The 13,921-nt window shown below is 30.5% G+C and overlaps 1 protein-coding gene and 1 long non-coding RNA gene across 5 annotated transcripts; both read right to left on the bottom strand.

Annotated features, from left to right (window-relative positions):
• Positions 1-250: 250 nt before the first annotated feature.
• LOC132043733 (early nodulin-like protein 2) lies at positions 251-2,824 on the bottom strand. Of its 4 annotated transcripts, XM_059434202.1 has the most exons (6): positions 2,396-2,821; positions 1,599-1,907; positions 1,167-1,292; positions 777-983; positions 703-740; positions 251-669 (listed from the first exon to the last, which is right to left on the bottom strand). In XM_059434202.1, the coding sequence occupies exons 1-6, from the start codon at positions 2,550-2,552 to the stop codon at positions 445-447; spliced, it is 1,062 nt and encodes a 353-aa protein (XP_059290185.1). In that variant the 5' UTR covers positions 2,553-2,821; the 3' UTR covers positions 251-444. The 4 variants fall into 4 exon arrangements, with proteins under 4 accessions (XP_059290185.1, XP_059290183.1, XP_059290184.1 ...); XM_059434200.1 differs by having other exon boundaries at positions 703-983; positions 2,396-2,823; XM_059434201.1 differs by having other exon boundaries at positions 251-740; positions 2,396-2,822.
• A 10,354-nt stretch (positions 2,825-13,178) lies between these two features.
• LOC132043735 (uncharacterized) lies at positions 13,179-13,854 on the bottom strand. The gene is made up of 2 exons (XR_009411930.1): positions 13,531-13,854; positions 13,179-13,435 (listed from the first exon to the last, which is right to left on the bottom strand). It is a non-coding gene; the product is annotated as an uncharacterized LOC132043735 (long non-coding RNA).
• Positions 13,855-13,921: the final 67 nt, after the last annotated feature.

The raw sequence follows: 13,921 nt of genomic DNA, 5'->3' as shown, positions 1-13,921 counted from the left end.
GTGCCTTGCTTTTTTTATTCTTAATTAATTTAGTATCTTAATATGGTATACGGAATATGGAAAATACTACTAATAGTAGAGTTTTGCATTATCTCTCTTATTTTTATTCCCAGCAAACAGGCGTATTTCACAATTTTACTTGTCAAGCAACAAAAATAACTCATGACTTATGCTTGTTTTGAGGGACATAAAAAAATAAATTCTCTATAAATGTTCTCAAAAAAAAAAAAAAAAAAAAAAAAAAAAAAACTAGAATTAATCAGATACATACTCACATAAATTCAAATTCAAAGTCACCCACAAAAATTAAAAAGAAACAATTAAATACATCTCTTGTATACCTAAACACTCCAATCTCCAAATTATTCAAGAAATTAAAAAAACAAAAACAAAAAAAGGAGATAGAAACTATAAATAAACACAAACTTTACTTATTATTTTACCCTAAGGTGAAATAATAAAGTCTCCCAGAGCCATGGTCAACACCAGTGAAACGGCTGACACAAGGACAACTGATGGAGTAAATGCCTTTACTGCAAATGAATTTGGGTTGCCTGGTGAGCCACTTGGCGAATTAATGTCCGCTGGACTTCCCGGTGCATTAGCACCGGCGGATGGCCCTCCTGCAGGTGCATTAGCACCAGCGGATGGCCCTCCTGCTGGTGCTAATGAACCCGCAGGCGGTCCTCCAGCCGGTGCTAACGTACCGGCAGACGGTCCTCCTGCTGGTGCTAATGAACCTGCAGAGGGTCCGCCTGCAGGTGGTGCTAATGCACCTGCAGACGGTCCTCCTGCAGATGGTCCCCCTGCTGTCGGTGCAATAATACTTCCGGATGGACCACCTGCTGCCGGTGATGAAGAACCTGGACTATTGGTTGACGGTGCATTTGCTGCCGGAGATATTGTGGGAGTTCCTCCGGTCGCAGGAGACGGAGGAGATACATTTGAACCGGCAGGTGTAGGTGATGAGGTCGGTGTTTTACCTAAACATGCCGATATAGTATATGATTAATAGGTTCAACTAAATCCAGTATTTTTAAAATCGTAGCTAAACAATTACTAAAAATTTCAACAACACATTAAATTCTGAATCCATAATTTCAAAAATATAATGAATTAATCGAAAAGAACCTAAAAGTTGAACTCATCAATCAATCAATATTTACCTGTAGGAGTAGAAGTTGGTGCCCCATTTGGTGATGGTATAGTAGGTGTGGACGATCCTTTAGGCGGAGCAGCCACCGGAGAGCTGGCGGAAGGGGCTGAAGTTTTGGGTGGTGGAGTAGTAGAACCTACATAGACATTATGTAGATATAATTAATTAGTTCAACTGAATCCAGTAGTCTTCGATACGAACATGTATGACCCCAGAAAACCACTAAAATTTTGACTAATGTTAAATTTAAAATTCATAATTTCAAGAGTGTAACGAGTTCAACACTAAAAATTAAAAAACATAGCTCATCAAATTTAGATTCTGAATACGCTACTAATAAAACTAGCAGTAAAGTTTGTCGTTAATCCTATTTAGCCGGAATACTGAGAGATATTATTAAAAAATTCTGTTAGTTACAAGCAATTTGACACGAAATATTTACCTGCAGAGGGAGATGGTGTGGATGATCCGTTGCTAGGCGGAGCGGTTGCTGGAGGGGTGGCGGCCGGTGCCGGAGTTTTGGGTGCTGGTGGGGTTGTTTTCCTAACAGATATTACAACAATTTGTATCTTTTGTCCTTTATTACAACTATCTTTGTTGCCACTAATGAAGTAAAAAGGACCAGAACGATCAAATGTGAACATGGAGTTTCCATCCTCCATCTTCTTGATTGGACTGTTTGTGTTGCACTTGTCATAATCATCCTTGCTCACCTCCAACACTGAATCTCCTCCTTGCTTATACTTGAACACTATTAATCACACAAACCAAACAAGAAAATTAACAAATTGTATCAAATATCATTACTGAAAAACAAAAATTAGCAATAGACAAATTTTGTAGCTAAACAGTAAAATCCGTCACTAATTTTATTTAGTAACTGATTGGTGACAGATTATAAAAATAAAAATAAAATTATTAGCTACGATCAATTTACCGACAAAGTTCGTAACTAATTTTAGTTTTTTTTTTTAAAGTAGAGCTTTGGAACAACCCTACAGGTCGCCCACTAATGCATTCACGTCAGACCCGTTGGGGGTGGCCCTTTCGCCGAACCTTGCTAACGGAAATGTTTTGTGCACCATGCTGTCTTTTTTAGTGTTACACGTATAACTAATCTCTCTTTTTATGAACTTTTATTTGTAATTGTGTTTTATCTGCCAATATTGAGGTTAAACTTTTTGTGTGTGTGTGAGTTTGTGTTTTTGTACATAAATTGAGAGTGCAGAGAAGACTTACAAACGGAGTCATTGATTTGGAATCTCAAACGTTGAGACAAACTGTTGTAATTTTCAGAAGGATTAGGGACCCAATTAACCACAAATTGATAAGAATATGAAGACCTAAACAAACAAGATAATAAAAGTAACACAACAACATGTGTCTGTAGAGCCATAGCAATTTTCCTCTCTGTTTCAATGGAGTTCAGTATAATAAAGGAGTAAGAGATAAGACTTTTTGTGCTGATAAAAGTATATGTGTACTACACAAAAAATGCACACGAGAAAGCAAGAAGAGAGAGGCTTTTTTCACGAGAAGTCTAGAAGAACGAAAAGGTAGAAATAATGAAATGGACAAAGCTAAGGAACTGAAATTTTGGAAAGATTAAAGGGAGATAACAAAGTTTATATAGACTATGCACTACTTAAGGGGAGTTAAGACTTGAGAGGACCTCGGGGTTGGGATTGTATTAAGTAAAGGTTACCGTTGCAATGAGGAAAAATATCCGCTCCTAAATACTTTTTTTCGGGCTACACGAATTTTTTACTTTTCGAGATTTAAATTATGCGAACGTTGATCAACATTATAATATTTTTTTTTAATTATATTAACATAAGAAGAATTGAAGCTTATAATATTTATTGTATAATTTTTAAATATTTTAATTTTAATTTTAAAAGACTGAGTCGATCTAATTCTATTTAACTCCACATATTAGTTAAATTGAATCTCGAGAAGTGAAAAATAACATATAAATTGGGACAGGGGGAGTAATTAAATTAAGAAGAAAAGATTGTGTTAAAAATATTTAAGAAAGTACCTACTTTGTTATTTCCAGTTTATGTGATGCATTTTTTTTTATCAGTTCTAAAAATAATAATACATTTCTACATTTGAAAACTATTGACTTTAGCTTCTTAATTTGAATCTTAATGACATAACCATACAAATGATATGACTTTTTTAAACAACAAGTTCCAAATATCTTCATTTCTTGCTTAAATTTCGTGTCGTTTGAGATTATATAACATATATTAGAGTGAAGTCTTTTAAGGAGTGCAAAAAAACTATATCCATTCTATTTTATGTGACATTATTTTTTATTAATAAAAAAGAATAGGAGTATTAATTATTTTTTATAATTATTTAGAATACTTTTATAGTCATAAAATTTTCACGAAAATGTTGAGAACCATTAAGGCGAGGCAGAATAATTGCAATGTTCGAATAAAATGGAAGGGTATGTTTGGAATGTCGTGGATAGAATATCCACGTGGAGAAAACGTATCCACATATCAATTTAGTGGTATGAGTATCTAATTAGGAATTTGTTTATATCAACTATCAACCAGTGTAAAAAAAAAAAAAAAAAAAAAAAAAAACTGTAATTAGTATACAGGGTAGTATAGTTTATTTATTACTTTTACTTTTGGCAGATTATATATACTCCTCTTTAAAAAAAAAATAGCTATGTTAATTAACTTTCAAGTAATGTGATTATGTCAAGTTTTATTCCACTATAATAAATAAAAATAAAGCCGTTATGCGGACTTTTTATGTTATGATTGCTATTGCTACATAAACTAGTTTGTATTACATTGCCGACACCGATTGATATGCTGCTGTAGGGCTCAAATATCTTGGGTTTCTTGATATCCCAACAGGTCGAATGTCTTTTTGGAAGATTTGCACAAATTGGATGATTTATATTCCTAAAGTTTTATAAAAATAGCCTTAGCGTGATAATGGAAAAATGAAAAATTACGCTTATTTAATTATTTTACAAGTCGCTGTCGGATAACTATAAATTGGTACTGTCTTTACTTTACCTTTCTTGTTAAGTTGCTTGCAAGTTTTGTCGAATGAGTAAATCTTTGGATGTAGGTTGGACCCATTTGGCCATGAGAATTTTTCATTTTTTTTTCGAAAAATTATTTCACTTTATTAGAAATAAACGTTTGGCAATGAAAATTCCCAATACAACTTGAAGTTGTATTTGAAATTTGAAAAATACATAACTTTTTTTCCACTTTGTTCACTTTCAATACATTCAAATAACCAAATATTCTTTGTAAAAACTATAACCAAACACAGTTTCATCTTCAACTCCAAACTTCAAAATTCCAAATAAAGTGAAAAGTATTTGGTTTTCATGGCCAAACGCCTACGTAAATTGTGCAAGTTCCGTGCAGGGCCACAACTTAGTATTATTATTATATCTATCTTGTCAATTTACAATTTTATAAATCGGCATTTCTTGTATGTGTTGTTCAACTGTTCAAAAGTTTTGATATATGTGCTAAACTTGATACGGACTTCATTCTACTCTTGTTAAATTCTTCACAAGTTTTTTCGGATGGACAAATCTTGCATATGTCGTTCAATTATTTATATCTGTTATTAAAATCTTTTTAATTATTTAAAGTATCTACAACGCATCGGTATTGGCTCATTCATACCACCAGTTTTGCTGCTATTTTATGTGAATTTAACTAGTAGTTGTTACAAGTATTAAGTCACCTAAATGGGTTCACTTAAATATCCACATATCATATAGTGGTACGAGTATTAATTAGATCAACAATCAAACGGAATAGAATAATTTTATTCGTTTAAGCAGATTATAATGATTTATTTATCTTAAAATAGTAACTTTCAAGTAATGCGATTATGTCAAAGTTAATAGCAGATTTTAACTAATGCGGACTTTATGTTTGATTGCTAGACTACGTAAACTAGGCTGTACTACATTGCCGACACTGATTGACGTGTTGTCGGGCTCCATATCTTGGGTATCTTGATAGAGAAAATTACAAATATGGCCAAATGAGAAGATAAGTACTCCCACTGTCCCAAATATATGTGACCCACTTTTTTTTTTTTTTTTTTAATTTGTTTTAAAAAAAATGCTACATTTTTATAGTTAGAAATAATTTAAATTTAAATTATCTATTTACCCTTAATAAGATGATTTACCATCAACAAATATTTAAAATTTATTTTGGATCGCAAATTTTAAAAGTAAATCTTTATTTATTTTTTTAAACTTCGTGTCTAGTCAAATAGTGTCACATAAATTGAGAGATGGGAGTACATATATTTGGCGGAACCAAAAGGTGAATCCAAAGTTTATGTACTCGAAAATGTAAAATTTGAGTATACCAACTTGTGAGATAAAAAGAAGGCTTAGATAGTTAATATCAGTTGTGTGTGATACAAATTCCTTATACTGAATTAGTGACTCAACAATGGAGGCTTGAAAGTTCACTTTTAAGCTCGTTCCAACCAGTTTGGAAATTTGATTTGCAGCACGAATACCGAATTTCATACCCCAAGTAGCAATTTGAACAAACAACCAAAAGTTAGCGTGACGCAACTCGTCTAACTTCAAAAATGCAACTTTGGAATTTTTATTTTATCAAAACGAGCTCAAACAATCTTCAATTTACTATAGATTTGAGATTCCAACAATTTAAGATAACACAAACGAATAGAACACGGTTGCTTGGAAGTGATGAAGATGAGCTAAAACCAGAGACGAAGCTAGGATTCGAAGCTTCTGGGTTCGGGGTTATAATTCTTTAAAGTTATTAGATTCTTAATTAATAATTTGTACATAATTGACAAAAAAATTAATACAACTATATAATTCGGACAAAAGCTACTGGGTTCGGCTGAACCCGCACCGGAAGGGCTAGCTCCGCTAAAATTTAATTGAAAGCCATCAAAGAAACTTGGACCTTGAGTTCGAGCATTCGAGTTTTCAATATTAAGATTTGTTTCGATAGGATGTTATTTAATTATGTTATAAACATCTTAAGGAGTTTGAATCTGAATTTTGGGACGATTTGGTTGAGATTTTAGCTGGTTTGAGTTGAAATCTGAGCTCGGCACTAAGGAAGAAAAATGAAGTTTTTGCCATGTATATTTGTGTGTCTTTTGTGTATCCTCTGTATATCTGTGTGTCTTTTGTGTATCCTCTGTATATCTGTGTACATCCACGAATATTTGTGTGTGATATACATAAATAGACAGGAAGATACATGAGAGATACACTTGTCGCAAAAACAAAAACAAAAAATTCAACTGGATGTCAAGTGAAAAAATTTGACTCGATATCAGTCCAAATCAACCCTTATCTTTCTCAAATGTTATATATGGCATCGTCCATGTATTTATAATGAATAACAACTACACCACTAAAAAACAACTAACAAATTTTAGATTTTGAAGTCGAACTTGGATAATTTGAGAATTTTGTAAAATTTGTTTTGTTGAAACTTTTCAAATTTTGGTTTCCTTTCTCGACTTTGCCAACATAATGAACTTCCTATATTAAGATAATTTAAGTAATCAACTTCAATGTTGGAATTCATTTTCCCCTTTCAGAATTTTTGGGATGAAAATTTCTATCCTGGTGAACGTCAGAAATTGGCCAAAGATTTGAACCCCATGAATCGCTCAGAGGGTTTGAAACTCCGACAAATATTTGAACTCCCATGAATCATTTTTTGGGTTCCACTTGTCAATCTTTTAAATTCCAACGCCGTTTGCTGGAATTATGTATTTTAATTGGGGATATTTTATCCAAAAAAGATTCTATATCAAAAGAGTGGTTAAATATTAATGGTCAATATTTAATAGCTAACATTAAAAGTGGCTATTTACTCACTTTTTTCTTCTGTCTTTTAGGGGTCGCTTGATATACGGGATAAGCTGGGATATCTCCGGATAAAATTTGTACCTCGTTTGGTTGAAGTATTTAACAATGATATAAGTTTATTCGTATTTATTCTAAATTTAAAACTTAATCCTACCTTAAGTGAAATGTTTATTAATTACTTATTTTTGGTAGCACGTGCGATGCAAAATTACAGTAGAAAATAAACATAAACTTTACAGTTAACCGAACGAATAAGAATTGAAAATAACAAATAATAGTTGGTAAATAACATCAACAAAATAATAAATAGTACTATAAGAGTAATATTTTAGTTCAATAATTAAGCCTATATTAAGAAAAAATTTGAATGATGAGATAATTCTTTACGTGTCTATAATAAATCTCAAGGAAAAATATAAATTAAAATAAATTTAATAATATTTCCTCATAAAAGACTCAAATATGTATGAGTATGCTTTGTGGGTGCCACTTTAATTTTGTCAGGACATCATCATTTTAAGTGGCATTAAAGAAGTCCTTAAACTTCTCAAAGTTTACCAAAATGTGTAAGTATTCATAAAGTCATAAAAACATCAATTAGGGGTAAAAAGAGACAAAACAATTCATGTGAGGACAACAAAAATTGATATTCTCCCTTATATATAGTAGTAATAAGACTTGTCTTCATTGCAATGATCAACCTGAAATAAAACATTTCTCACTTTATGTGGTCATTTTCAAATTAGTTAAGAGGTGTAAATCAAATTAATTAAAACACGTGCAAATTGTGTGCGATTTTTAAAGCTGTGATTTGCACATTAATTTAAATTTGTGAAACCTTAAGTCCTAACCATATTAATGTTAATAGAAACCAAAGCTTCTAATCTAAAAATCTTCGCAATCCTCAGTTGTTAGGATCGACATGAGTAAAAAAATTTATTAGGCAAGTTACATATTTGACTTATTAGTCAAAAAGAATTACATTCACTAACCAAATATATATATATATATAGATATAGACACTAGCAAACTATGCTCGTGCGATGCATGAGACACAACATGATTAATTTGGTTACTCAATTTAGTTAGTCTTTATATGTAAAGGATACTGCGATTCTCCTGAGTGAGTGAGTCTCTATATTTTTTTCTTTCGTCTTATTTTTCCCCTTAATTTCTCAATTATTGTTAAAATTTGTCTTATTTTGGTTATGTCCGCCTCTTTTTATATTAAGTAAGTTAACAATTCAAATATCCTATATGTCAAGTTTATAATCACAAGATTCAAAGGATATTTTATTATATTACCTGATTTTTAATTTAGGACCACGAGATAATGGTATCTTTTTTTTTTTTTTTTTTTTAAACTCCGTATCTAGTCAAACGTGGACACTTAAATTGAGACGAGAGGGAGTATATGCGAAATGAAGGGAAATGAAAGGACAAATCGAGACATTTGTGGACGTGAGAACTTAAAAGTAAACAACAAGAAGTATTAACGTTAAACTTCTAAAATGTACACATGTTAGTCCCTTTTTAGAGTACAATTTCAGTTGCTTTTTGTACAACTTATTGTTGTTGTGTTTGTCCACCTTGGGCGTTTATATATAAGAAGAAGAAAAATATAGAATTTCTATTATATATAAGTGCCAAAAGAGGACTAACACAGCTTCAGCAACTTGTACCAAAAGCTTTATTTTTAGTAATATGACCAAGTAATATGAGACGAAGGGAGTAGTTCATTTTTATTAATTCTTAAAGAATGTGAAAAGTCGAGTATAGTAATATGGTCAAGTAATATAATACTGAGAAGAATCACTTTATTTATTAATTTAAAAAAGTGAAAATTCAGTATTACAAGAAATATGAGACGGAGGGAGTTTCATTTATTAATTCTTAAATAATGTGAAAAGTCAAAGTGAAAAAGTAAAAGTGCGGAGGAAATAAATATGTGTTGGATAATTAAAATTGAAGTACATACATGTATACATGAGAAGAAAATAAATATTCAGCAAGAACGTAAAAAATCAAAAGTGAACAAGTAAAAGTGCACAGAGGAAATAAATATGTGTCAAAGATTAAATTGAAGTGCACATGTATACATGAAGAGAATAAATATTTAGTACTATGACATATATCCACATGAGAATTATTGAACAATTCTTAAGAACGTGTTAAAAAAAAAATTGAATAAGTAAAAGTGCACGCGCGGAAATAAATTTATTATGAGAGAATTAAAATTGAACTGTATATGTATATATATGAAAAGAGAATAAATATTCAGCAAGAACGTAAAAAGACAAAAGTGAACAAGTAAACGTGCACGGAGGAAATAAATGTGTCGGAGAATTAAAATTGAAGTACATACATCTATAGGCGAGAAGGGAATAAATATTAAGTACTATGACATATGTCCACGTGGGATAAAAAAATAGTTAGATAAAGTGTACAAGTTATATGCCGTGCGATCTTGTGACACCACGTTCATTCACTTTAATTTTAGTCTTTAAGGTTTGTATTTTGAAAATAACTTGTAAAAACATTCTAATTGTTGTTATATATATAAAATGTATTTAGGTACATCACTTTTAGTTGTAATTAAAAAAAGCCTTTGAGATAGAAACTTCGGACTTTTTTATCATTATCATGACAATGAAAGTTGTTCATTGATGTAAAAGAAAATTAGTAAGAATATGAGGAAAATTAATATTTTTGATTCTAAATTTTTCTTTTAAATTCTTTAATAATTTATATGTATACTGCGACGGTTAATATCCATTAATTAAGTAACCGTTCGATCCAAACACAAGAACCATTTTGTTGTATATATTGGATTAAAATATTTTTATTAAATTAATTTAAAAATATATTATAATTTTTGTATTAATTGTTACAAAGAAATCAAAATTAGAAAGATGTATGTTATATCATTAATCACCAAATTTTAATTCTGAAATGAAAAATATAAAGTAATACATTTTATAAATGTAAAGAAATAATAATCGAGAAGTATGAAAGGAGAAAAAAGTAAAGTATTATAAGAAGAAAAGGATAAATGTCACTCCTTCATTTCTTTTTGTCGCGTTAATATCAAGGGAAAAAAATCACGGAAAAAAAAATCTTCTTCTTATTTTACCTCTCGTATTAATTATTCATTTCAAATCATTTTCCGAGGCTATTGAGACTATATACCAATAAATATGGATATTATGATAAAATATATCTTTATTTATTAATTTTCAAAGAACGTAAAAAGTCAAAAAAGTGAACAAGTTTTGTGTAGGAGCATTAAAATAATTTTTGGTACAAATTTGCATTGCTATTATTCGTCCTCTCTTCACATTTAAAGTGTTGACAAAGAACAAAAGCGGGATAATAGAAGTAGGGAAGAAGATAAATATAGAATAGAAAAAGAGACATATATTTTTTTTTTTAGTAATGTGGCGAAAGTAATATGGACGAAGGTGCTTCATTTTTATTAATTTTTAAAATGTGAAAAGTCAAGTATAGTAATGTGGCAATGCTAACATGGGATGGAAGAAGTATTTTATTTATTAATTCGTAAAGAACGTGAAAAGTCAGGTATAGTGTGGCTAAGTAATATGGAACAGAAGGAGTACTTCATTTATTAATTCTTAAATAACGTGAAAAGTCAAAATGAACAAGTAAAAGTGCACAGAGAAAATAAATATGTGTCGGAGAATTAAAATAGAAGTGCACACGTGTGTACATGAGAAAAGAATAAATATTCAGCACTGTGGTATATATCTACGTGAGATTTATTACTTCTCAAAGAATGTGAAAAGTCAAAAAGTGAACAAATTAAAAGTGCATGGAGAATAAATTTGTGTAGGAGAATTAAAATTAACTCCATATGTCTATATACGAGAAAAGAATAAATATTCGGTTAAAACACGAAAAGTCAAAAGTGAACAAGTAAAAGTGCATGGAAATAAATGTGTGAATTAAATTTAAAGTGCATACGTCTATACATACGTAGTGGGGAATAAATATTAAATATTATGACACATGTCATACGGGGATATAAAAATAGTTAAATAAAGTGTACAAATTATATAGCTCATGGTACAAGAATTTAATGTGGGTACAATTCGTGAAGCTGTTGGTACAAGCTTGGAGAGTCGTGTTCGTCCTCCCAAGCCGCTTACATATAATAGAAATATAATAGAAATGTAAAAAAGCCAAAAGTGAACAAGTAAAAGTGTATGGAGGAAATAAATTTGTGTAGGAGAATTAAAATTAGAATACATACGTGAGAAGAGAATAAATATTCAATTAGAATATGAAAAGTTAAAAGTGAACAAGTAAAAGTGCGGAGGAAATAAATTTATGTTAAAGAATGCATATGTTCATAAATGAGAAGAAAATAAATATTCAACTAGAACATGAAAAGTTAAAAATTGTGAATAAAAGTGCGCGGAGGAAATAAATTTGTGTGGGAGAATTAAAATTAGTATATGTATACATGAAATGGTATAAAATATTCAGCTAGATCATGAAAAGTTAAAAGTGAAATAAAAGTTACGGAGGAAATAAATATGTTAAGAATGTAAAAAGCAAGTAAACAGTAAAAGTGCGTACGGAGGAAATAAATTTGTGTAGGAGAATTAAAATTAAAGTGCGTACGTGTATACGTAAGAAGAGAAATATAATATTAGAAATTATGAAAAAGTTAAAAGAACAAGTAAAAGTGCGCGGAGGAAATAAATTTATGTTGGATTAAAATTGATCCCATATATCTATATAGAAGAAAATAAATATTCGAGTTAGAAACGAAAAAAGTGAACAGTAAAAGTGCGGATACAAATTAAATTTAAAGTGCATACGTCTATACATGAGAAGGAAAATAATATTAAGACGTATTTTACACATATAAAAATAATTGGATATAAGTATAAATTATATATATATATATAATGCGGATTTTAAAAAACCGTTCATAATACAACTGGCTTTGTGTTCGTCCATACGAAGATATAACAGGTCTAACAAAATGAAGATCGTAGGTTAGCAACCTATCCATTTTTTAATTTTCTAAATTACCCCTATCAGCATGTTAAACAAGAATGGTGAAAGGGACTTTTTTGTCTTTATGCTAAAAAGTAAAACCCAGCTGTCCTCATGTCTTTCTTTTCCCTTATCCTCTTTCTTTTTCCTTCCTTTCTCTATAGTCATGGCAAAATCAAATCTAAAAATTCGAACTGATAAAGCATTAAATTCGACTTTATATCTTGACAATTCCATCCCATTTTGTTGGTTATTGATAGTTAGCAAATGAGTAACATTTATTTTATAAATCTGGACCTTTAATTAGTTCACCATTTCTGAAAAAGAAAATGGAAAAAGAGCTCCACATTTCATTGGACAAATCTGAATATTTTTCTTTCTCCTGCTTTAGGTGAAAATCAATTAAATATTGAGAACAATTTGACCGACGATTACAAAATTTTCTGACAAACTAAGAAAAGACTTAAAAGATAAACTACGGTTTTCTAAATGATTTCATTCGACTTCATTTTCTAGAATTCAGTAGCTCCCATTCAAGATTCATTAATTTGAAAGAATTGAAAGCAAAATAAATTATTTTTTCAGAGTCACATCTTAGGTGAATGAGTGTTTTGAACTGTGAAATAGTAGAGTGGAAAAATTGCGACATTATATATATATATATATATATACACACACACGATCACATTTTTAAATGTTGGGTCCGTGCATTTAGGATTTAAGTCACATCTTAGGTGAATGAAACGCGGGCAATATTGTAAATAACAATAAATCTTGAAAAAGAGAATACCTATGGGTTTACTAATGCATCATGGTGCATCATTCGATATGTAAATAGAAATTTTAACATAATTCAAAACAAAAGAATAATGGTAGCATCTACTACCTCTAAAAGCATACAGGATATCCTAAAGGATGAAAGTGAATAAATATAAAGGTAAGCATCTAATGAGAAATGATAGTTAGATAAATATAATATTACAGGCCAAACTCACCAATCAAAGTTCTTCACACAACCTTTTATAGTGGGTTTAAGATATATTTCAAAGAAATGAGAAGCTCAAGCAAATCTTTGATCAATTTTACAGATATTGTTGTTCCCTAAACCAACGCAAAAATCGTTCACTTTCACAATATTCAGGGATGATTTAAAATATCCAACAGTAAGAAGATTATCGTAAGTAATGAGGTAAGATAGTATAAGACAACTAAAATAAGTTTGCACTGTTTATGCATATATACATTTGTCTATTACATTGATGATTGCACTGTCATATATACATCATTTATACCACATATTTACAGAAAAAGTATTTTCTTAGTAGCAATCATGCATGTTGTAGTTGTGCGACTCCATGGTTGACAAAATACTTGTAGAAATTTGTGGTTAAAATTAGTGCAAGTTTTCAAGTGATGGATGTAGAGAGTGTAATAGTAGTGCAGTTCAGCTAGCTTTGTCATGTACCTTTTTAAAGTATGGGGCGTCACATATGGTTGTAATGTAGCTTTTCAAAAAGGCAGTCTTCTTGCAAAAAGATAGTAGCTTGACAGTGCATTGGCAAAAAGACAGTAGCTTGACAGTGCATTGGCAAAAAGATGTGCTCCAAAAACCTGTTGGCAAAACGTGATAACAAAATGAGGCTAGCTTTGGTTAGGAATGTAGATGTTGAAAGTAAATGAAAAAACCAAAGGGTTCTATTAGCCACTCCAATTGATAGATCAGCATTAGACAAAAGTGGTTTAGAGATATAAAGAAAGTTTTTTTTTTCCTAGAAGTAACATTGTTTTTTTCTATCAAGTGTATAGCTTACTCATGAGCAGCATAGGTTGTTCAAAATTAATGGTTCAACAATGCA

Source organism: Lycium ferocissimum, unplaced genomic scaffold, assembly GCF_029784015.1.
Source record: "Lycium ferocissimum isolate CSIRO_LF1 unplaced genomic scaffold, AGI_CSIRO_Lferr_CH_V1 ctg2829, whole genome shotgun sequence".
Lineage (NCBI taxonomy): Eukaryota > Viridiplantae > Streptophyta > Magnoliopsida > Solanales > Solanaceae > Lycium > Lycium ferocissimum.
This window is presented reverse-complemented; position numbering and strand designations above follow the sequence as displayed.

Coding starts and splice junctions, on each gene's coding strand:
- LOC132043733 (XM_059434199.1), bottom strand. CDS start 2,552: ATGGCTCTACAGACACATGTTGTTGTGTTACTTTTATTATCTTGTTTG. Junction 1,908..2,395: donor CCAAATCAATGACTCCGTTT/GTAAGTCTTCTC, acceptor TGTGATTAATAG/TGTTCAAGTATAAGCAAGGA. Junction 984..1,166: donor ACCAACTTCTACTCCTACAG/GTAAATATTGAT, acceptor CGGCATGTTTAG/GTAAAACACCGACCTCATCA.